The sequence below is a fragment of the Panulirus ornatus genome, chromosome 4 (genome assembly GCF_036320965.1).
Source record: "Panulirus ornatus isolate Po-2019 chromosome 4, ASM3632096v1, whole genome shotgun sequence".
Lineage (NCBI taxonomy): Eukaryota > Metazoa > Arthropoda > Malacostraca > Decapoda > Palinuridae > Panulirus > Panulirus ornatus.
The window spans coordinates 62,501,475-62,525,077 of NC_092227.1; the positions used below are offsets into that span (position 1 = coordinate 62,501,475).

A 23,603-nucleotide genomic window follows, 5' to 3' on the forward strand; every position below is an offset into this window, starting at 1 on the left:
TTCTCTTGACCTGGTGCATAAGCACCAATATTCAACCATTTCTTGCCATCTGCTTTCAGTTTTACCCAAATCAATCTAAAATTTACTTTCTTACACTCTAGCACACACCCTCAAAACTTCAGCTTCAGGAGTAGTGTTACTCCCTCCTTAGCTTTTGTTCTCTCACCAGCCCCTGCCTACTCCCAAGATATTTCCAAACCAATCTTCCCCTGTGTTCCCCGTGAGTCGTAGAAGGCAACTAAAGGAGGCGGGAGTGGGAGGCTGGAAATCTTCCCCTCCTTGTACTTCAACTTCCACTCCTTGTACTTCAATTTCTAAAAGGGGAAACAGGAGTCAAACGGGGAGTGCTCATCCTCCTCGAAGGCTCAGACTGGGATGTCTGAATGTGTGTGGATGTAACCAAAATGGAAAGAAAGGAGAGACAGGTAGTATCTTTGAGGAAGGAAACCTGGACGTTCTGGTTCTGAGTGAAACGAAGCTCAAGGATAAAGGAGAAGAATGGTTTGGAAAAGTCTTGGAAGTAAAGTAAGGGGTTGGTGAGAGGACAAGAGCTCAGGAAGGAGTAGTACTACTGAAGCAGGAGTTGTGGGAGTGTATGATAGAGTGCAAGAAAGTAAATTCTAGATCGATGGGGGTAAAACTGAAAAGGGACAGGAAGAGATGGGTGATTATTGGTGCAAATGCACCTGGTCATAAGAAAGGTCATGAGAGGCAAGTGTTTTGGGAGCAACTGAGTGTGTCATCAGCTTTGGTACACGAGACCAGGTATTAGTGATGGGTGATTTAAATGTGAAGGCGAGTAATGTGGCAGTTGCAGGTATTCAGTGCTGTGAATAGAAATGGTGAAGAGCTTATGGATTTGTGTGCTAATAAAAGACTGGTGATTGGGAATACCTGGTTCAAAAAGAGAGATATACATAAGTATACATATGTGAGTAGGGGCAATGCTCAAAGGGCATTACTGGATTATGTGCTAATCGATAGGCATGTAAAAGAGAGACTTTTGGATGTTAATGTGCTGTGAGGGGCAGCTGGAGGGGTCTCTAACCACTATCTTGTGGAGGCGAAGGTGAAGATTTGTAGAGGTTTTCAAAAACGAAGAAAGTTGAAGAGAAGAGAGTGGTGAGAGTAAGTGAGCTTGGAAAGGATACTAATGTGAGGAAGTACCAGGAGAGACTGAGTGTAGAATGGCAAAAGGTGAGAGCAAATGATGTGACAGGAGTGGGGGAGGAATGGGATGTATTTGGGGAAGCAGTGATGGTGTGTGCAAAAGATGTACGTGGCATGAGAAAGGTGGGAGGTGGGCAGATTAGAAAGGGTAGTGAGTGGTGGGATGAAGAAGTAAAGTTGTTAGTGAAAGAGAAGAAAGAGGCATTTGGACGATACTTAAAAGGAAGGAGTGCAGATAACTGGGAGATGTATAAAGTGGTAGGAGCTCAAGAGGAAGGAGCAAGGGTTAAAAAAGAAGGCAATTGAGAGTTGGGGTGAGAGCGTATCATTAAATTAAATCCCCCTCCCCCCTCATGTGTGCGAGGTAGCACTAGGAAAAGACAACAAAGGCCCCATTCGTTCACGCTCAGTCTCTAGCTGTCATGCAATAATGCCCGAAACCACAGCTCCCTTTCCATAACTCTCCATGGTTTACCCCAGACGCTTCACATGCCCTGATTCAATCCACTGACAGCACGTCAACCCCGGTATACCACATCGATCCAATTCACTCTATTCCTTGCCCTCCTTTCACCCTCCTGCATGTTCAGGCCCCGATCACACAAAATCTTTTTCACTCCATCTTTCCACCTCCAATTTGGTCTCCCACTTCTCCTCGTTCCCTCCAACTCCGACACATATATCCTCTTGGTCAATCTTTCCTCACTCATTCTCTCCATGTGCCCAAACCATTTCAAAACACCCTCTTCTGCTCTCTCAACCACGCTCTTTTTATTTCCACACATCTCTCTTACCCTTACATTACTCACTCGATCAAACCACCTTACACCAAACATTGTCCTCAAACATCTCATTTCCAGCACATCCACCCTCCTGCGCACAACTCTATCCATAGCCCACGCCTCGCAACCATACAACATTGTTGGAACCATTACTCCTTCAAACATACATATTTTTGCTTTCCGAGATACTGTTCTCGACTTCCACACATTCTTCAAGGCTCCCAGGATTTTTGCCCCCTCCCCCACCCTATGATTCACTTACCCTTCCATGGTTCCATCCGCTGCCAGATCCACTCCCAGATATCTAAAACACTTTACTTCCTCCAGTTTTTCTCCATTCAAACTTACCTCCCAATTAACTTGACCCTCAACCCTACTGTACCTAATAACCTTGCTCTTATTCACATTCACTCTTAACTTTCTTCTTTCACACACTTTACCAAACTCAGTCACCAGCTTCTGCAGTCTCCCACATGAATCAGCTACCAGTGCTGTATCATCAGCGAACAACAACTGACTCACTTCCCAAGCTCTCTCATCCACAACAGACTTCATACTTGCCCCTCTTTCCAAAACTCTTGCATTCACCTCCCTAACAACCCCATCCATAAACAAATTAAATTAAATTAGAAGCAGTGAAAAGTTTTTATCGAGGATGTAAGGCATGTGTACGTGTAGGAAGAGAGGAAAGTGATTGGTTCTCAGTGAATGTAAAGTGTTTTAGATATCTGGGAGTGGATCTGGCAGCGGATGGAACCATGGAAGCGGAAGTGGATCATAGGGTGGGGGAGGGGGCGAAAATTCTGGGGGCCTTGAAGAATGTGTGGAAGTCGAGAACATTATCTCGGAAAGCAAAAATGGGTATGTTTGAAGGAATAGTAGTTCCAACAATGTTGTATGGTTGCGAGGCGTGGGCTATGGATAGAGTTGTGCGCAGGAGGATGGATGTGCTGGAAATGAGATGTTTGAGGACAATGTGTGGTGTGAGGTGGTTTGATCGAGTGAGTAACGTAAGGGTAAGAGAGATGTGTGGAAATAAAAAGAGCGTGGTTGAGAGAGCAGAAGAGGGTGTTTTGAAGTGGTTTGGGCACATGGAGAGGATGAGTGAGGAAAGATTGACCAAGAGGATATATGTGTCGGAGGTGGAGGGAGCAAGGAGAAGAGGGAGACCAAATTGGAGGTGGAAAGATGGAGTGAAAAAGATTTTGTGTGATCGGGGCCTGAACATGCAGGAGGGTGAAAGGAGGGCAAGGAATAGAGTGAATTGGAGCGATGTGGTATACCGGGGTTGACGTGCTGTCAGTGGATTGAATCAAGGCATGTGAAGCGTCTGGGGTAAACCATGGAAAGCTGTGTAGGTATGTATATTTGCGTGTGTGGACGTATGTATATACATGTGTATGGGGGTGGGTTGGGCCATTTCTTTCGTCTGTTTCCTTGCGCTACCTTGCAAACGCGGGAGACAGCGACAATAAAAAAAAAAATATATATATATATATATATATATATATATATATATATATATATATATATATATATATAAATGCTACATATGCTACTGTATGTAGCATTTATGGATCTGGAGAAGGCATATGATAGAGTTGATAGAGATGCTCTGTGGAAGGTATTAAGAATATATGGTGTGGGAGGCAAGTTGTTAGAAACAGTGAAAAGTTTTCATCGAGGATGTAAGGCATGTGTACGTGTAGGAAGAGGAAAGTGATTGGTTCTCAGTGAATGTAGGTTTGCGGCAGGGGTGTGTGATGTCTCCATGGTTGTTTAATTTGTTTATGGATGGGGTTGTTAGGGAGGTGAATGCAAGAGTTTTGGAAAGAGGGGCAAGTATGAAGTCTGTTGTGGATGAGAGAGCTTGGGAAGTGAGTCAGTTGTTGTTCGCTGATGATACAGCGCTGGTGGCTGATTCATGTGAGAAACTGCAGAAGCTGGTGACTGAGTTTGGTAAAGTGTGTGAAAGAAGAAAGTTAAGAGTAAATGTGAATAAGAGCAAGGTTATTAGGTACAGTAGGGTTGAGGGTCAGTTCAATTGGGAGGTGAGTTTGAATGGAGAAAAACTGGAGGAAGTGAAGTGTTTTAGATATCTGGGAGTGGATCTGGCAGCGGATGGAACCATGGAAGCGGAAGTGGATCATAGGGTGGGGGAGGGGGCGAAAATTCTGGGAGCCTTGAAGAATGTGTGGAAGTCGAGAACATTATCTCGGAAAGCAAAAATGGGTATGTTTGAAGGAATAGTGGTTCCAACAATGTTGTATGGTTGCGAGGCGTGGACTATGGATAGAGTTGTGCGCAGGAGGATGGATGTGCTGGAAATGAGATGTTTGAGGACAATGTGTGGTGTGAGGTGGTTTGATCGAGTAACGTAAGGGTAAGAGAGATGTGTGGAAATAAAAAGAGCGTGGTTGAGAGAGCAGAAGAGGGTGTTTTGAAATGGTTTGGTCACATGGAGAGAATGAGTGAGGAAAGATTGACCAAGAGGATATATGTGTCGGAGGTGGAGGGAACGAGGAGAAGAGGGAGACCAAATTGTAGGTGGAAAGATGGAGTGAAAAAGATTTTGTGTGATCGGGGCCTGAACATGCAGGAGGGTGAAAGGAGGGCAAAGAATAGAGTGAACTGGAGCGATGTGGTATACCGGGGTTGACGTGCTGTCAGTGGATTGAATCAAGGCATGTGTATGGGGGTGGGTTGGGCCATTTCTTTCGTCTGTTTCCTTGCACTGCCTCGCAAACGCGGGAGACAGCGACAAAGCAAAAAAAAAAAAATATATATATATATAAATACTTCCCACGTATTCCCTGTGTGTCGTAGAAGGCAACTAAAAGGGGAGGGAGCGGGGGGCTGGAAATCCTCCCCTCTCGTTTTTTTTTTTCCAAAAGAAGGAACAGAGCATTGGGCCAGGTGAGGGTATTCCCTCAAAGGCCCAGTCCTCTGTTCTTAATGCTACCTCGCTAATGCGGGAAATGGCGAATAGTTTGAAAGAAAGAAAATATATATATATATATATATATATATATATATATATATACGGGGATAGGGGAGAAAGAATATTTCCCACACATTCCTTAGGTGTCGTAGAACGCGACTACAGGGGACGGGAGCATGCGGGGGGGGTTTTTTTTTTTCTTTAGAAACTCTCCCCTCCTTGTATTTTAACTTTCTAAAAGGAGAAACAGAAGGAGATCAGGCGGGGAGTGCTCATCCTCCTCGAAGGCTCAGATTGGGGTGTCTAAATGTGTGTGGATGTAACCAAGATGAGAAAAAAGGAGAGATAGGTACTATGTTTGAGGAAAGGATCCTGGATGTTTTGGCTCTGAGTGAAACGAAGCTCAAGGGTAAAGGGGATGAGTAGTTTGGGAATGTCTTGGGAGTAAAGTCAGGGGTTAGTGAGAGGACGAGAGCAAGGGAAGGAGTAGCTCTACTCCTGAAACAGGAGTGGTGGGAGTATGTGATAGAGTGTAAGAAAGTAAACTCTAGATTGATATGGATAAAACTGAAAGTGGATGGAGAGAGATGGGTGACTATTGGTGCATATGCACCTGGGCATTAGAAGAAAAATCATGAGAGGCAAGTGTTTTGAGATGAGTTGAGAGAGTGTGTTAGTAGTTTTGATGCACGAGACCAGGTTATAGTGATGGGTGATTTGAAAGCAAAGGCGAGTCCTGTGGCAATTAAGAGAATCATTGGTGTACATTGGGTGTTCAGTGTTGTAAATGGAAATGGTGAAGAGCTTGTAGATTTATGTGCTGAAAAAGGACTGGTGATTGGGAATACCTGGTTTAAAAAGAGAGATATACATAAGTATACGTATGTAAGTAGGAGAGATGGCCAGAGAGTGTTATTGGATTATGTGTTAACTGATAGGCACGCGAAAGTGAGACTTCTGGATGTTAATGTGCTGAGAGGTGCAACTGGAGGGATGTCCGATCATTATCTTGTGGAGGTGAAAGTGAAGATTTCTAGAAGTTTTCAGAAAAGAAGAGAGAATGTTGGGGTGAAAAGAGTGGTGAGAGTAAGTGAGCTTGGGAAGGAGACTTGTGTGAGGAAGTACCAGGAGAGACTGAGTACAGAATGGAAAAAGGTTAGAACAAAGGACATAAGGGGAGTGAGGGAGGAATGGGATGTATTTAGGGAAGCAGTGATGGCTTGTGCAAAAGATGCTTGTGGTATGAAAAGCATTGGAGGTGGGCAGATTAGAAAAGGTAGTGATGGTATGGGATGAAGAAGTAAGATTATCAGTGATAGAGAAGAGAGAGGCATTTGGACGATTTTTGCAGGGAAATAATGCAAATGACTGGGAGATGTATAAAAGAAAGAGGCAGGAGGTCAAGAGAAAGATGCAAGAGGTGAAAAAGAGAGCAAATGAGAGTTGGGGTGAGAGTATTGTTAAATTTTAGGGAGAATAAAAAGATGTTTTGGAAGGAGGCAAATAAAGTGCATAAGACAAGGGAACAAATAGTAACATCAGTGAAGGGGGCTAATGGGGAGGTGATAACAAGTAGAGGTGATGTGAGAAGGAGATGGAGTATTTTGAAGGTTTGTTGAATGTGTTTGATATAGGGTATTTTGGTCGAGGTGGTGTGCAAAGTGAGAGGGTTAGGGAGAATGATTTGGTAAACAGAGAAGAGGTAGTAAAAGCTTTGCGGAAGATGAAAGACGGCAAGGCAGCGGGTTTGGATGGTATTGCAGTCGAATATATTAAAAAGGGGGTGACTGTATTGTTGACTGGTGGAATGCTTGCACAGTGCCATTGTACAAAGGCAAAGGGGATAAACATGAGTGCTCAAATCAGAGGTATAAGTTTGTTGAGTATTCCTGGGAAATTATATGGGAGGATATTGATTGAGAGGGTGAAGGCATGTACAGAGCATTAGACTGGGGAAGAGCAGTGTGGTTTTAGAAGTGGTAGAGGATGTGTGGATCAGGTGTTTGCTTTGAAGTATGTATGTGAGAAATACTTAGAAAAGCAAATGGATTTGTATGTAGAATTTAAGGATCTGGAGAAGGCATATGATAGAGTTGATAGATGCTCTGTGGAAGGTATTAAGAATATATGGCGTGGGAGGCAAGTTGTTAGAAGCAGTGAAAAGTGTTTATCGAGGATGTAAGGCATGTGTACGTGTAGGAAGAGAGGAAAAAAGATTGGTTCTCGGTGAATGTAGGTTTGCGGCTGGGGTGCGTGATGTCTCCATGGTTGTTTAATTTCTTTATGGATGGGGATGTTAAGGAGGTGAATGCAAGAGTTTTGGAAAGAGGGGCAAGTATGCAGTCTGTTGTGGATGAGAGAGCTTGGGAAGTGTGTCAGTTGTTGTTCCCTGATGATACAGCGCTGGTGGCTGATTCAGGTGAGAAACTGCAGAAGCTGGTGACTTAGTTTGGTAAAATGTGTGAAAGAAGAAAGCCGAGAGTAAATGTGAATAAGAGCAATGTTATCAGGTACAGTAGGGTTGAGGGACAAGTCAATTGGGAGATAAGTTTGAATGGACAAAAACTGGAGGAAGTGAAGTGTTTTAGATATCTGGGAGTGGATTTGGCAGCAGATGGAACCATGAAAACGGAAGTGAATCATTGGGTGGCGGAGGTGGCGAAAGTTCTGGGAGCGTTGAAGAATGTGAGGAAGTTGAGAACTTTATCTTGGAAAGCAAAAATGGTTATGTATCATTAAGAGTATATGGTGTGGGAGGCAAGTTGTTAGAAGCAGTGAAAAGTTTATCGAGGATGTAAGGCATGTGTACGTGTAGGAATAGAGGAAAGTGATTGGTTCTCAGTGAATGTTGGTTTGTGGCAGGGGTGCGTGATGTCTCCATGGTTGTTAAATTTCTTTATAGATGGGGTTGTTAGAGAGGTGAATGCAAGAGTTTTGGAGAGATGTGCAAGTATACAGTCTGTTGTGGATGAAAGGGCTTGGGAAGTCAGTTGTTGTTTGCTGATGATACAGTACTGGTGGCTGATTCGGGTGAGAAACTGCAGAAGCTGGTGACTGAGTTTGGTAAAGTGTGTGAAAGAAGAAAGCTGTGAGTAAATGTGAATAAGAGCAAGGTTATTAGGTATAGTAGGGTTGTGGGACAAGTCAATTGGTAGATAAATTTGAATGGAGAAAACTTGAGGAAGTGAAGCATTTTAGATATCTGGAAGTGGATTTGGCAGCGGATGGAACCATGGAGGTGGAAGTGAGTCACTGGGTGGGGGAGGAGGTGAAAGTTCTGGAAGCATTGAAAAATGTGTGGAAGGCGAGAATATTATCTCAGAAAGCAAAAATGGGTATGTTTGAATGAATAATGGTTCCAACAATGTTATGTGGCTGCGAGGCGTGGGCTATAGATGGGGTTCTACAAAGGAGGGTGGATGTGTTGGAAATGAGATGTTTGAGGACAATACATGGTGTGAGGTGGTTTGATCAAGTAAGTAATGAAAGGGTAAGAGAGATGTGTGGTAATCAAAAGAGTGCAGTTGAGAAAGCAGAAGAGGGTGTTTTGTAATGGTTTGGTCACACGGAGAGAATCGGTGAGGAAAGATTGACAAAAAGGATATATGTGTCAGAGGTGGAGCGAACGAGGAGAAGTGGGATACCAAATTGGAGGTGGAAGGATGGAGTGAAAAAGATTTTGAGTGATCAGGGCCTGAACATGCAGGAGGAGGAAAGGCATGCAAGGAATAGAGTGAATTGGAAGGATGTGGTATACCGGGGTAGACATAATGTCAATGGATTGAACCAGGGCATGTGAAGCGTCTGGGGTAAACCATGGAAAGTTTTGTTGGGCCTGGATGTGGAAAGGGAGCTGTGGTTTCAAGGCATTATGCATGACATGTATGGGCGTTTACATGTATATGAGTGGGTGGGCCATTCTTTCTCTGTTTCCTGGCACTATCTCGCTGATGCAGGAGAGGGGGTTGTTATTTCATGTGTGGTGGGGTGGCGATGGGAATGAATAAAGGCAGACAGTATGAATTATGTAAATGAGTATATATATATGTTTGTGTGTGTATATATATGTATACATTGAGATGTATAGGTATGTATATTTGTGTGTGTAGACGTGTATGTATATACAGGTGTGTGGTTGGGTTGGTCCACTCTTTCGTCTGTTTCCTTGCGCTACCTCGCTAACGTGGGAAACAGCGACAAAGCAAAATAAATAAATAAATTTTTTTTTTTTTTTTTTGCTTTGTCGCTGTCTCCCGCGTTTGCGAGGTAGCGCAAGGAAACAGACGAAAGAAATGGCCCAACCCACCCCCATACACATGTATATACATACGTCCACACACGCAAATATACATACCTACACAGCTTTCCATGGTTCACCCCAGACGCTTCACATGCCCTGATTCAATCCACTGACAGCACGTCAATCCCGGTATACCACATCGATCCAATTCACTCTATTCCTTGCCCTCCTTTCACCCTCCTGCATGTTCAGGCCCCGATCATACAAAATCTTTTTCACTCCATCTTTCCACCTCCAATTTGGTCTCCCACTTCTCCTTGTTCCCTCCACCTCCGACACATATATCCTCTTGGTCAATCTTTCCTCACTCATTCTCTCCATGTGCCCAAACCATTTCAAAACACCCTCTTCTGCTCTCTCAACCACGCTCTTTTTATTTCCACACATCTCTCTTACCCTTACATTACTTACTCGATCAAACCACCTCACACCACACATTGTCCTCAAACATCTCATTTCCAGCACATCCATCGTCCTGCGCACAACTCTATCCATAGCCCACGCCTCGCAACCATACAACATTGTTGGAACCACTTCCTTCAAACATACCCATTTTTGCTTTCCGAGATAATGTTCTCCACTTCCACACATTCTTCAAGGCTCCCAGGATTTTCGCCCCCTCCCCCACCCTATGATCCACTTCCGCTTCCATGGTTCCATCCGCTGTCAGATCCACTCCCAGATATCTAAAACACTTTACTTCCTCCAGTTTTTCTCCATTCAAACTTACCTCCCAATTGACTTGACCCTCAACCCTACTGTACCTAATTACCTTGCTCTTATTCACATTTACTCTTAACTTTCTTCTTTCCACACTTTACCAAACTCAGTCACCAGCTTCTGCAGTTTCTCACATGAATCAACCACCATCGCTGTATCATCAGCGAACAACAACTGGCTCACTTCCCAAGCTCTCTCATCCACAACAGACTTCATACTTGCCCCTCTTTCCAAAACTCTTGCATTTACCTCCCTAACAACCCCATCCATAAACAAATTAAACAACCATGGAGACATCACACACCCCTGCCACAAACCTACATTCACTGAGAACCAATCACTTTCCTCTATTCCTACACGTACACATGCCTTACATCCTCAATAAAAACTTTTCACTGCTTCTAACAACTTGCCTCCCACACCATATATTCTAAATAAATATATATATATATATATATATATATATATATATATATATATATATATATTAAGAAACTGAGAAGCAAATTACTTCATCAAAAAGCAAACTGTCCATACCTTCTAGAAGAGCTAATGCTTCATCTTTTGAGATAGTTATAGTCTCCTGGCGCCATGAAGAAGGTCTACGTGAGCCTGCATGTTTTACCAGAAGATGAGAACACTGCACACGGTCGGGGCCACCGCTACTCCCTCCTGCTGGCTTAGCTGGCTCTGTTGGTGCATCCCACTGGCTCTCTTTTGTGTACACATTCAGGTAGTAGGTCTGACCTGGTATATTAAGATTTGAAAGTTATATATGAAATTATGATAAGACTTGTATATAAAAGAAACATAACTTTTGCTACTAAATATATCCCACTTCAGCTACCAAAACTTCCATATCTTTAAGTGTGAATGATCCAAAAGGCTTGCTTCAAACATATGCTGAGGCATTCTATATTCTGATCTGCCTGTCTTTGTGAATCTGCTAACACTCCTTGTACATATTTGTTCAGAGTTTCCCACATTTATTAGGTAGCACCAGGAACAGATGAAGAACGACCTCATTTGCTTACATCCACACACTAGCTGTCGTGTACAATGCACCAAAACCACACTCCACAGCAATGCCCCACAGATCTTTCTGTGGTGTCCCCTAAATGCTTCTCATGCCCTGGTTCAGTTTAGTGATACCATATCAACCTCTATATGCCACAATGCTCCAATTTGCTCTATCCCATGCATGTCTCGAACTCTCCTACATGTTCAAGCCAAAGAAACTCGGCATCTTTCAATCAAATGAAAAAAAACACTACTGAAACGATGAATGTCCCTTGGAAAAGCAGAAATGAAATAGTTACAAATGAGAAGTTAAATAAATCAAGTAAAGCCACAATAACCTAAAACCACCTAAAGACAAATAAGGCAACAAAAAACCCTTGGAAGAAAACATGGATAAATATTTTTTTTTTTTTTTTTTTTTTTTGCTTTGTCGCTGTCTCCCACGTTTGCGAGGTAGCGCAAGGAAACAGACGAAAGAAATGGCCCAACCCACCCCCATACACATGTATATACATACGTCCACACACGCAAATATACATACCTACACAGCTTTCCATGGTTTACCCAAGACGCTTCACATGCCCTGATTCAATCCACTGCCAGCACGTCAACCCCGGTATACCACATCGCTCCAATTCACTCTATTCCTTGCCCTCCTTTCACCCTCCTGCATGTTCAGGCCCCAATGATACAAAATCTTTTTCACTCCATCTTTCCACCTCTAATTTGGTCTCCCTCTTCTCCTCGTTCCCTCCACCTCCGACACATATATCCTCTTGGTCAATCTTTCCTCACTCATTCTCTCCATGTGCCCAAACCATTTCAAAACACCCTCTTCTGCTCTCTCAACCACGCTCTTTTTATTTCCACACATCTGTCTTACCCTTACGTTACTTACTCGATCAAACCACCTCACACCACACATTGTCCTCAAACATCTCATTTCCAGCACATCCATCCTCCTGCGCACCACTCTATCCATAGCCCACGCCTCGCAACCATACAACATTGTTGGAACCACTATTCCTTCAAACATACCCATTTTTGCTTTCCGAGATAATGTTCTTGACTTCCACACATTCTTCAAGGCTCCCAGAATTTTCGCCCCCTCCCCCATCCTATGATCCACTTCCGCTTCCATGGTTCCATCCGCTGCCAGATCCACTCCCAGATATCTAAAACACTTTACTTCCTCCAGTTTTTCTCCATTCAAACTCACCTCCCAATTGACTTGACCCTCAACCCTACTATACCTAATAACCTTGCTCTTATTCACATTTACTCTTAACTTTCTTCTTTCACACACTTTACCAAACTCAGTCACCAGCTTCTGCAGTTTCTCACATGAATCAGCCACCAGCGCTGTATCATCAGCGAACAACAACTGACTCACTTCCCAAGCTCTCTCATCCCCAACAGACTTCATACTTGCCCCTCTTTCCAAAACTCTTGCATTCACCTCCCTAACAACCCCATCCATAAACAAATTAAACAACCATGGAGACATCACACACCCCTGCCACAAACCTACATTCACTGAGAACCAATCACTTTCCTCCCTTCCTACACGTACACATGCCTTACATCCTCGATAAAAAGTCTAATACATAAGAACTCTAAAATCAATGTGACTTATGTAAATGAGTACATAAGGTATGACGTCTTAACATGTTAGAAATTTGGCTTAATGAAAAAGTGAATCATGAAGCAAATTTGGAACAAAAACATTAAAAAACAAAATGAACCAATTCAAACAGGGAGGTACAAGAAATGCAGAAAATGAAGATGAGTCACAATAAATGTGAATTAATTGTAGTGACCATAACAGTTATGCCCATGTCAAACAAGGTGCCAATCAGAACATACATGTGTATATATGTATATGTCTGTGTATGTAAATGTATGTATACGTTGAAATGTATAGGTATGTATATGTGCATGTGTGGGCGTTTGTGTATGTGGGTGGGTTGGGCCATTCTCTCATCTGTTTCCTTGCACTACCTCGCTAAAGCGGGTGACAGCGACAAAGTATAATATATATATATATATATATATATATTATTTTTTTTTTATTATACTTTGTCGCTGTCTCCCGCGTTTGTGAGGTAGCGCAAGGAAACAGACGAAAGAAATGGCCCAACCCCCCCCATACACATGTATATACATACGTCCACACACGCAAATATACATACCTACACAGCTTTCCATGGTTTACCCCAGACGCTTCACATGCCCTGCTTCAATCCACTGACAGCACGTCAACCCCGGTATACCACATCGCTCCAATTCACTCTATTCCTTGCCCTCCTTTCACCCTCCTGCATGTTCAGGCCCCGATCACACAAAATCTTTTTCACTCCATCTTTCCACCTCCAATTTGGTCTCCCTCTTCTCCTTGTTCCCTCCACCTCCAACACATATATCCTCTTGGTCAATCTTTCCTCACTCATCCTCTCCATGTGCCCAAACCACTTCAAAACACCCTCTTCTGCTCTCTCAACCACGCTCTTTTTATTTCCACACATCTCTCTTACCCTTACGTTACTCACTCGATCAAACCACCTCACACCACACATTGTCCTCAAACATCTCATTTCCAGCACATCCATCCTCCTGCGCACAACTCTATCCATAGCCCACGCCTCGCAACCATACAACATTGTTGGAACCACTATTCCTTCAAACATACCCATTTTTGCTTTCCGAGATAATGTTCTCAACTTCCACACATTCTTCAAGGCCCCCAGGATTTTCGCCCCCTCCCCCACCCTATGATCCACTTCCGCTTCCATGGTTCCATCCGCTGCCAGATCCACTCCCAGATATCTAAAACACTTCACTTCCTCCAGTTTTTCTCCATTCAAACTCACCTCCCAATTGACTTGACCCTCAACCCTACTGTACCTAATAACCTTGCTCTTATTCACATTTACTCTTAACTTTCTTCTTCCACACACTTTTCCAAACTCAGTCACCAGCTGTCGTGTACAGAGTTGGGGTGAGAGAGTATCATTATATTTTAGGGAGAATAAAAAGATGTTCTGGAAGGAGGTAAATAAAGTGCGTAAGACAAGGGAGCAAATGGGAACTTCAGTGAAGGGCGCAAATGGGGAGGTAATAACAAGTAGTGGTGATGTGAGAAGGAGATGGAGTGAGTATTTTGAAGGTTTGTTGAATGTGTTTGATAATAGAGTGGCAGATATAGGGTGTTTTGGTCGAGGTGGTGTGCAAAGTGAGAGGGTTAGGGAAAATTATTTGGTAAACAGAGAAGAGGTAGTAAAAGCTTTGCAGAAGATGAAAGCCGGCAAGGCAACAGGTTTGGATGGTATTGCTGTGGAATTTATTAAAAAAGAGGGTGACGGTATTGTTGACTGGTTGGTAAGGTTATTTAATGTATGTATGACTCATGGTGAGGTGCCTGAGGATTGGCGGAATGCGTGCATAGTGCCATTGTACAAAGGCAAAGGGGATAAGAGTGAGTGCTCAAATTACAGAGGTGTAAGTTTGTTGAGTATTCCTGGTAAATTATATGGGAGGGTATTGATTGAGAGGGTGAAGGCATGTACAGAGCATCAGATTGGGGAAGAGCAGTGTGGTTTCAGAAGTGGTAGAGGATGTGTGGATCAGGTGTTTGCTTTGAAGAATGTATGTGAGAAATACTTAGAAAAGCAAATGGATTTGTATGTAGCATTTATGGATCTGGAGAAGGCATATGATAGAGTTGATAGGTGGAAGGTATTAAGAATATATGGTGTGGGAGGCAAGTTGTTAGAAGCAGTGAAAAGTTTTTATCGAGGATGTAGGGCATGTGTACGTGTAGGAAGAGAGGAAAGTGATAGGTTCTCGGTGAATGTAGGTTTGCGGCAGGGGTGTGTGATTTCTCCATGGTTGTTTAATTTGTTTATGGATGGGGTTGTTAGGGAGGTGAATGCAAGAGTTTTGGAAAGAGGGGCAAGTATGAAGTCTGTTGTGGATGAGAGAGCTTGGGAAGTGAGTCAGTTGTTGTTCGCTGATGATACAGCGCTGGTGGCTGATTCATGTGAGAAACTGCAGAAGCTGGTGACTGAGTTTGGTAAAGTGTGTGAAAGAAGAAAGTTAAGAGTAAATGTGAATAAGAGCAAGGTTATTAGGTACAGTAGGGTTGAGGGTCAAGTCAATTGGGAGGTGAGTTTGAATGGAGAAAAACTGGAGGAAGTGAAGTGTTTTAGATATCTGGGAGTGGATCTGGCAGCGGATGGAACCATGGAAGCGGAAGTGGATCATAGGGTGGGGGAGGGGGCGAAAATCCTGGGGGCCTTGAAGAATGTGTGGAAGTCGAGAACATTATCTCGGAAAGCAAAAATGGGTATGTTTGAAGGAATAGTGGTCCCAACAATGTTGTATGGTTGCGAGGCGTGGGCTATGGATAGAGTTGTGCGCAGGAGGATGGATGTGCTGGAAATGAGATGTTTGAGGACAATGTGTGGTGTGAGGTGGTTTGATCGAGTGAGTAACGTAAGGGTAAGAGAGATGTGTGGAAATAAAAAGAGCGTGGTTGAGAGAGCAGAAGAGGGTGTTTTGAAGTGGTTTGGGCACATTGAGAGGATGAGTGAGGAAAGATTGACCAAGAGGATATATGTGTCGGAGGTGGAGGGAACAAGGAGAAGAGGGAGACCAAATTGGAGGTGGAAAGATGGAGTGAAAAAGATTTTGTGTGATCGGGGCCTGAACATGCAGGAGGGTGAAAGGAGGGCAAGGAATAGAGTGAATTGGAGCGATGTGGTATACTGGGGTTGACGTGCTGTCAGTGGATTGAAGCAGGGCATGTGAAGCGTCTGGGGTAAACCATGGAAGGCTGTGTGGGTGTGTATATTTGCGTGTGTGGACGTATGTATATACATGTGTATGGGGGGGGGGGGTTGGGCCATTTCTTTCGTCTGTTTCCTTGCGCTACCTCGCAAACGCGGGAGACAGCGACAAAGTATAATAAAATATAAAAAATAATATATATATATATATATATATATATATATATTTTTTTTTTCATACTATTCGCCATTTCCTGCGATAGCGAGGTAGCGTTAAGAACAAAGGACTGGGCCTTTGAGGGAGTATCCTCACCTGACCCCCTTCTCTGTTCCTTCTTTTGGGAAAAAAAAAAAAAAAAAAAAAAAAAAACCGTCGTAGAAGGCGACTAAAAGGGAAGGGAGCGGGGGGCTGGAAATCCTCCCCTCTTTTTTTTTTTTTTTTTTTTATATGTATATATATATATATATATATATATATATATATATATATTATCATCATACATAATCGATGTTTCCTGCATCAGGTACCACCAGGAAACAAATGAAGAATGGCCCATCCACTCATATACACATATATGTATATATATGCCAACATATACACATATATGTATATATATGCTCACATATACATAACATATACATGCATATACATACGCAAACACTACATACATACACAAGTACATATTCATACTTGCTTGCCTTCATCCATTCCTGTCGCTACCCTGCTCAACAGAAAAACAGCATCGCTATCCCCTGCTTCAGCGAGGCAGCATCAAGAATACAGACAAAAAAGGCCCCATTAATCCACACTCAGGCTCTAGCCTGTGTAATGCACAGAAACCATGGCTTCCTATCCACATCCAAGCACACAGACCTTTCCATGGTTTACCCTATATGCTTCACATGCTCTGGTTCAGTTCAATGAGAGCACATCAACCCAGGTATACCACATCGTTCCCATTCCCTATTCCTTGCACGCTTCACCCTCCTGTATGTTCAGACCCCGATCGCTCAAAATCTTTTTCACCCCATCCTTCCACTTCAATTTTGGTCTCCCACTTCTTGTTCCCTCCACCATCCAGGCACCACAGCCCTTTCCATAGGTACCCTAGACATTTCACATGCCCTGGTTCAGTCCACTAACGTTAAGTCAACCCCAGTACACCACATCATTCTAATTTACTCTCTTCCTTGCATGCCTCTCACCCTATTGCATGTTCAGGCCCTGATTGCTCAAAATCATTTTCACTCCATCCTTCCACCTCCAATTTGGTCTCCTGCTTCTCCTTGTTCCCTCCACCTCTAACACATATATCCTCTTTGTCAACCTTTCCTCACTCATTCTTTCCGTATGTTCAAACCATTTCAACACACCCTCTTCTGCTCTCTAAACCACACTCTTTTTATTATCACACATCTCTCTTACACTTTCATTACTTATTTGACATGTGGTGTTGCAGAAGTTGGTTTGATCAAGTGGTTGAGAGAGCACAAGAGGGTGCGCTGAAATGAAAGAGTTAAGGCATATGGAGAGAATGAGTTAGGAAAGTTTGAGAGAGCGGATATATGTCACAAGTGGAGGTAACAGGGAGACCAAACTGGAGACAGAAGGATGGAGTGAAAAGGATTTTGAACAAGTGGGGCCTGAATATGTAGCAGGGTTAACTAAGCTCCACAGGCTTTTCTGTGGTTTTCTCTTACTGCTGCGTATACTACTGTTTAGTCAACAGACAGCACTTTGTCTCCTGTATACCATATCACTCCAATTCACTCAATCCCATGCAAGCCCTTCACATATCTGCATGTCCAGGCCCCAATCACTCAAAACCTTATTCAACCCCAGCATGTCAATAAACTAATGGAGTTAAGCCCCATATCATAGCTTACATAAATCCATTACACATGTGAGACAAAACACTAAGATTCATCAGAAAAAAGAAACTAATTTTCCAAAGGATTAAGCATATGTAAACATTTACAAATTCTATCCCCAATTAAGTCTTCCCTTTCTTGTCCCCCTCCCATAGCTTTGTTTACTTGCACCTTTAGCATTCTGCACGCAACCTTTCCAGGTATCTCTCGCTTGCTCTCACCACCTTTGGCTCACACATATCATCTTTTCTAAAAAATGCTAGTAATCCTCACCCTTTGCCACCTTTCAGCACATCTATGTATCTTTCTTTTGCACACCTATCAGTCAATAGGAAATCCAATAGTACTTGCTTATCATCTCTCCTGCTCCACAGATACTTATGTATGACCCTCTTTTTAAACCATGAATCTCAAATCTTAACAACCAGCTCAGGGTATCTCCAGGTGGAGGGCAATGGAGACAACTGCCCACTACTCACTGAAGCACATGATATACAATAAACTTAATCACTATCAATGACGATCAGTATTTTCTTACAATAGCCATTCTAACCCTATCAATCCCTAGAATAGGTATATAAATGTACATCAAATTACAAATTTATTTTTCCATGCCAGACACCAGTGACTAATGAAACAACTGTCAGTTTCACCAACTTTCCAGAATATGGATGAAATTTTCCTTATCTACAAAAACATTATTTTTTCATTAAACAAAATTTCCTTGATAATTGCCATCAGATCTTTTATGTTATCAAATCCCTTAGATAATATTTTCATTCAAATGTGGTTGTGTTCCATAACAAACTTCTGTGAAAGTTATTATATTTAATGAGAATCAAATAATAATAGTAACAGCATCTAATACATACTTAACTTAAAAAGTTTGAGGTTATCTGATACAAACTGATTTACCACTTTTGCTTTGAGCTCTTTATAGTCTTGTGTTCATAATGTGCTTCTCCCCCACACTGGAAATAAGTGCAATTATCTAAATGTGCTATCCTCACCGAGATCAAGATGAAGATTTTACCAAATATGCTCAAAAACTTATTTATCACTTCATCTAATATTTGATAAAATATAACACTACAAATTACCCTCTACATTTCTAACTGAATTTTCTTATCACTAATTAGCACTGCTTGATAAATTCACCAAAAATCAAATTTCAAGGCAATGCAAAGCTAATCTACATAATTTCAAGAATTCACAATTGGTATATTTCTACTACCATTTCTGCTACTAGATCAAGTTTTAATAAATCCTGTTATTTCATAAATCACCTACTTTCACAATCATTTACCCTACATTTCCATGATATACAAAACTTCTATTATTTATAATAGCTTGAAATTATGCCCTACAAGTGTTCATGTATCCAACAGACACTATACTTCAGAACATCACTGAATATTCAAAGCTAACCATAATGTGGAGCTAATCTAGACAATTACCAATGCTGATAAACACAAACAAGAACGGAAAAAAAAAATCATGGTAAAATCTCATCACCTAAGAGAAATTAGGTATGGTTTAAAGGAGGTCCTATTGATTTCCAGTAGTGTTTCACCACTAGTTTTACATTCATACTCAATGTGTAATCAATTTTAAATTTTCCTACACTGATGTTTGTATTTTTACTTGATTTTTTGACATTATCTTTATTATGAAATCATCTTATTTTGCTTCAACTTATTTTTGTGCATTCCTATTATCATTCTTTACTTGGGGCCATCAGTAATGCTGAATGTACCATGAAGGCCACAAAAGAAAATAAGTATTTGTGATTATGTGATTATGCTCCGTGAAATACTTGAGGAAACATATGGACTTTTACCAAAATAAACTTGGTAACTACTACGCATTTTCCCTGACCTTTATAGCCCTCCCCAATATACTCTTCTTCACATTCAAGAATTACTTAAAATCACTATAGCTCCTTAATGCCTTTCTAAAACCACCTCGAAAAAGCGTTAAAAAGTCCAATGATACACTTTTCTTCCACTTCCTGCTACTTTACTTTAGTGGTGCCCCTAAAGTAAAACATCACCCAATAATCTTTAGAATGTACAAAGAGGTGCAATAAAACACAAATAAAACCACCTTCAAATCATTATTGCGCTACCCTTTGGGTAAGCAAGGCCTTTGTGAGGAAATATAATCATTCTAGTACACAAATCTACACATTACAAATACATACTAAGGCCTGAAAGACGTGCTACCCATTAAATAAAAAAAAAATGAAAAAAAAAACTTGAGTGCAGACGATATGCCTATGTTACGGTGGTAGATGTATACTGTATTCTAACAAAACAAAAAGGGAAGGACGGAAAAAAAAATTATACATCAAATCAATGACAACTGAAATGCCGCCTCCCGGGCCATGCCGGTATAACCCAGGTCCCTGATCGACAAGATATCTCATTCATAAAGCTATATCAAGTAAGGGACCACTCCTATCAAACCTTAAATACTACAGAATACTATAAAGCACATTTGTACTACCAGTAGAGCGGCTGACACGCTTCTCCCAGCCTGATGGCAGTTCGTTATCAGCCATTGCCGCGTGTGGAATCTGGGATCTCCGATATAGGACCTCAACCTCTCGGCCAGGTATTGACCGCCCTATACTGCCTATACTTCATCCTTTGATAACTGCTTCTTTTCATGTAAATTAATCATTCCCTTGTAATGTCTCTTCATTTCAGGAGTACGTGACATTGAATTTTGTCATTTATTCATTAATGGGAAACAAGCTTTCATCTACTTAGGGCAACTATGTCTACATCAGAAATATCTACTTTCCTTAGGTACGATTTTTTTCTTTTTTTTTCTTTTGTCTGACAAGGCCAAGTGAATTCTTGATTTGGGAATATCTTTCAATTTCATTGAATTAATATGTTTCCGATTTGCTACTTATAACATGAATAACCACGTCATAAATTCCTGAAGTAAGACACATTGTACAGTAATATACAGTTCATTCATTCGCTGTGATCATTTTGTTGTATCAGTTAAAAGTATTAATTTCTCTTGCTTCAATTTTTTACTTGATTTATTGGTTTCACATTCAAAATATTGGTCTTTTGACAATAGAAGAGTCAAAAGTATCATATATTTCTTAGTGTGACTATATTGTTTATTTCTACTTATGCAATGATTATACAGAGACATTCTAGGTTTTTATAAAGATGTTCATATTCGAAGGATGTCTGCTTGTAATGAGAAATTAGAGAAGACAGTTATGCAGCTCTAACTATGCGTTTTCTTTAACTGTCAATATCGGTTGGCTGCCACGATCTGTATATTCAGTTGGTGTTGAAATATTAATTCTACAAATGTCTTTCCAAAATAATAAATCTTACTTTTAAAATAATTATTGATATTGCTCACTTATTTCATCACTGGAAAAGAAAAATGTAAATTCTTAGAAAACGGAAAATATATTAACTTTTGATCTATATTACTGCGCCGTAATGGCGCAGGCCCAGTTTTTCTTTTATATAGATGAGAGAATGTAGACTTGGAATATTCAAGAGAAATATATGAGCTTGTATGGCCTATAAATGATCTAGAACGCCTGAAGGTGTTTGCGTTTTACTATTTGGATATTAGAAAAGGATGCTGACTCGTAATTAATTACTCTGCCAGTCGATGTAATTAATCTTATTCCCAATTTTCACTGAGTGGTCCAGGAAAATACAACCCCCTGAAATCACTCATACACATTCCTAACACATCTCAAGTGTGTTAGATGCAACACAGAATTCCACCCTCACATTTTAGGAATATATATCATATAACTTTCGTAATGATAAATGCTATTTCAAAAAGTAATGGAGAGTGCAGCTCAGGGGAATACGCTATGCTAGTGAAACAAGGGAGGTTAGACAGTTAAGTAGCCCCTTGGTGTTGTTACAGATGAGGTCCATGAGTGCTGCTAAAAAGGGAAGAAGACTTTGTCAATGTTTCCCCAGTTGTACCCCAGAAGGGAGGAGGCATATTTTTAGGTTTCCTTGTGGAGAAGGAAACCTCTGCCGAGGTCCTGTGCCTCAGGTGTGCTGCAGAAGGTAGGAATGCCTACGTCTATGATGCTACTGCTGCTGCTGCTGGAGGTGGCTAGTCTTGAGCTACGGAAGGACGTTTGCCATTTTCTTAAATTTGAGGTAATTATTTTTCTTTCATTTTCTTCATCCGTTCAACTTTTCAATTCGGAGCGTCAGCGTCATGTTCTACACCCTTCGAGTTAACTTTACCTGTCTCTGGCAGTTTCACAGTATCCGTCTAAACTTTCCTTTTTTTCACTTTCACACAGTATCAAATATAATTTCCATCATGCTGTAACTCGTTTTTCATAAACCAAATACATTTTGTCATAGACCTCCACTACAGCCTTTAGTAACATTTTCTCAAACTGCTTCCATAGCACCTGTATCTGTTTTGGGTCCTCAATGAAGTAAGATTTTACTTTCGTTCCTCAACAATTTCGTGTCTATCCCACTCGTGTTTATATAAGAACTAAAACACATTGTTTTTCCTTTAGTTTTTCTTCTCTTTATTATGTTTTCCTGAAAATAAGATAAACATTGCTTTTGCTCCCTTTTTTCCCTAGAACATTGGCACTTTTCCGTCTGAGAAGTCAAGTCGAAGATTAATGTGCGCTGAAGATGTTTGACTTGAGCCTTATGGGTCAGATCAATCAATGGCCAGGGTGTGCTGATGATGTGTTTGACCCTTACGGGCCAATAGTGTCGATGGTATAGTAAAGATCAGCGTGTCGTGAAGAGAGCAAAGACCAGCGGTGATGAGGAAGTGAAAAATGTATTTGAACTCGACCATAAGGATCAGGACACAGGTCAAAGGAGAGTGAGGGCGCAACCGTCGGGGGTGAAGTAGACGTGTTTCCTGAGAATGAAATGATGTGATTTCTCGAAGGTGAAATAAATCTATGGTAACCAAAGGCAGAGTGAAGATGTTTTCATGTAGTGTTTTCCTCCACAATGAAAACGATAGTGAGGGTACAGCTCCATGGAAGACATCATTCGCTCGTAAGTGTTGGTATTTCTATCATTTTTTTTTTCACTTCATTTAATTTTTTCTCACTATCTATCTATCTATCTATCTATCTTTATGGTTGCTGATGGATCAGCCTCCCTCCTTTTCTTCATCAACAGCGGTGTTCCTCAAGGTTCTGCCCTGTCTCTTACACTTTTTCTCCTTCAACGATTTCCTATCCTTCACAAATAATCCAATGCATTCATGCGATGACTCAACACTGCGTTCATCCACATCCTTCACTTCTGCTCCTTCTTTCACTCGATCTGCATCTTGTCTTGACGACACAGCTTTATTCAGTAAACTCGGACAGGATATGTCAGTGGGTGGGGTAGACGAAATTTAATTAAGTTTAATGCCTCCAAGACCCAGTTTCTACCCATCTCTCTTTCGAAAACTCCTTACAAGTATTGTCTCTCCTTTGACGGTTCTTTAATTCCACCTCTTGGCGCAATGAACATACTTGGTATCACTTTGAAATCTACTTTTTCTTGAAAGCCTCACACTACGGAAATAGCTAAGTCTGCCTCTTAAGAAACTGGGTGTCCCTTTTAGATGCAGAAACTTTTTTTCTTCTGAACACTTGCTCCGTTTATACAAAGGACTGATTCGCCCTTGTATGGGATACTTTTCTCACATCTGGGTTGGTTTTAGCTCTGCATCTTTAATTGAAAGGATTGAGTCGAGTGCGATCCGACTTAAGAAGTGTCCCAGGCTTTACCCTCTTGCCCTACGCCGCAATGTTGGTTCACTTTCCCTCTTCTGCAGGTATTACTTTGGTTTTGCTCCCGAGAACTAGCTGCTTGTGTAGCCCCACCACTAGTTAGGCCATGCAGTACCCGGGAAGCTGCTGCATCACATGATTATTTTGTGGCCATCGGCAACTCAAGGGTGGGCCGTTCTAATAATGCTTCTTTCCCTACACGTCGAAGCTCTGGAATTCCCTACCTTCT

General features: G+C 41.5%; 1 protein-coding gene across 1 annotated transcript in view; it reads right to left on the reverse strand.

Annotated features, from left to right (window-relative positions):
• Window positions 1-20,258, reverse strand: part of LOC139766657 (putative peptidyl-prolyl cis-trans isomerase dodo) — a 38,733-nt gene extending 18,475 nt beyond the window's left edge. Inside the window, exons 1-2 of the mRNA XM_071695554.1 lie at window positions 20,101-20,258; window positions 10,451-10,660 (exon numbers count right to left, since the gene is read on the reverse strand). Of these exons, the coding sequence (XP_071551655.1) occupies window positions 10,451-10,660; window positions 20,101-20,155 (265 nt within the window). The 5' untranslated portion in view covers window positions 20,156-20,258. The remainder of the gene's footprint in view (window positions 1-10,450; window positions 10,661-20,100) is intronic.
• Window positions 20,259-23,603: the final 3,345 nt, after the last annotated feature.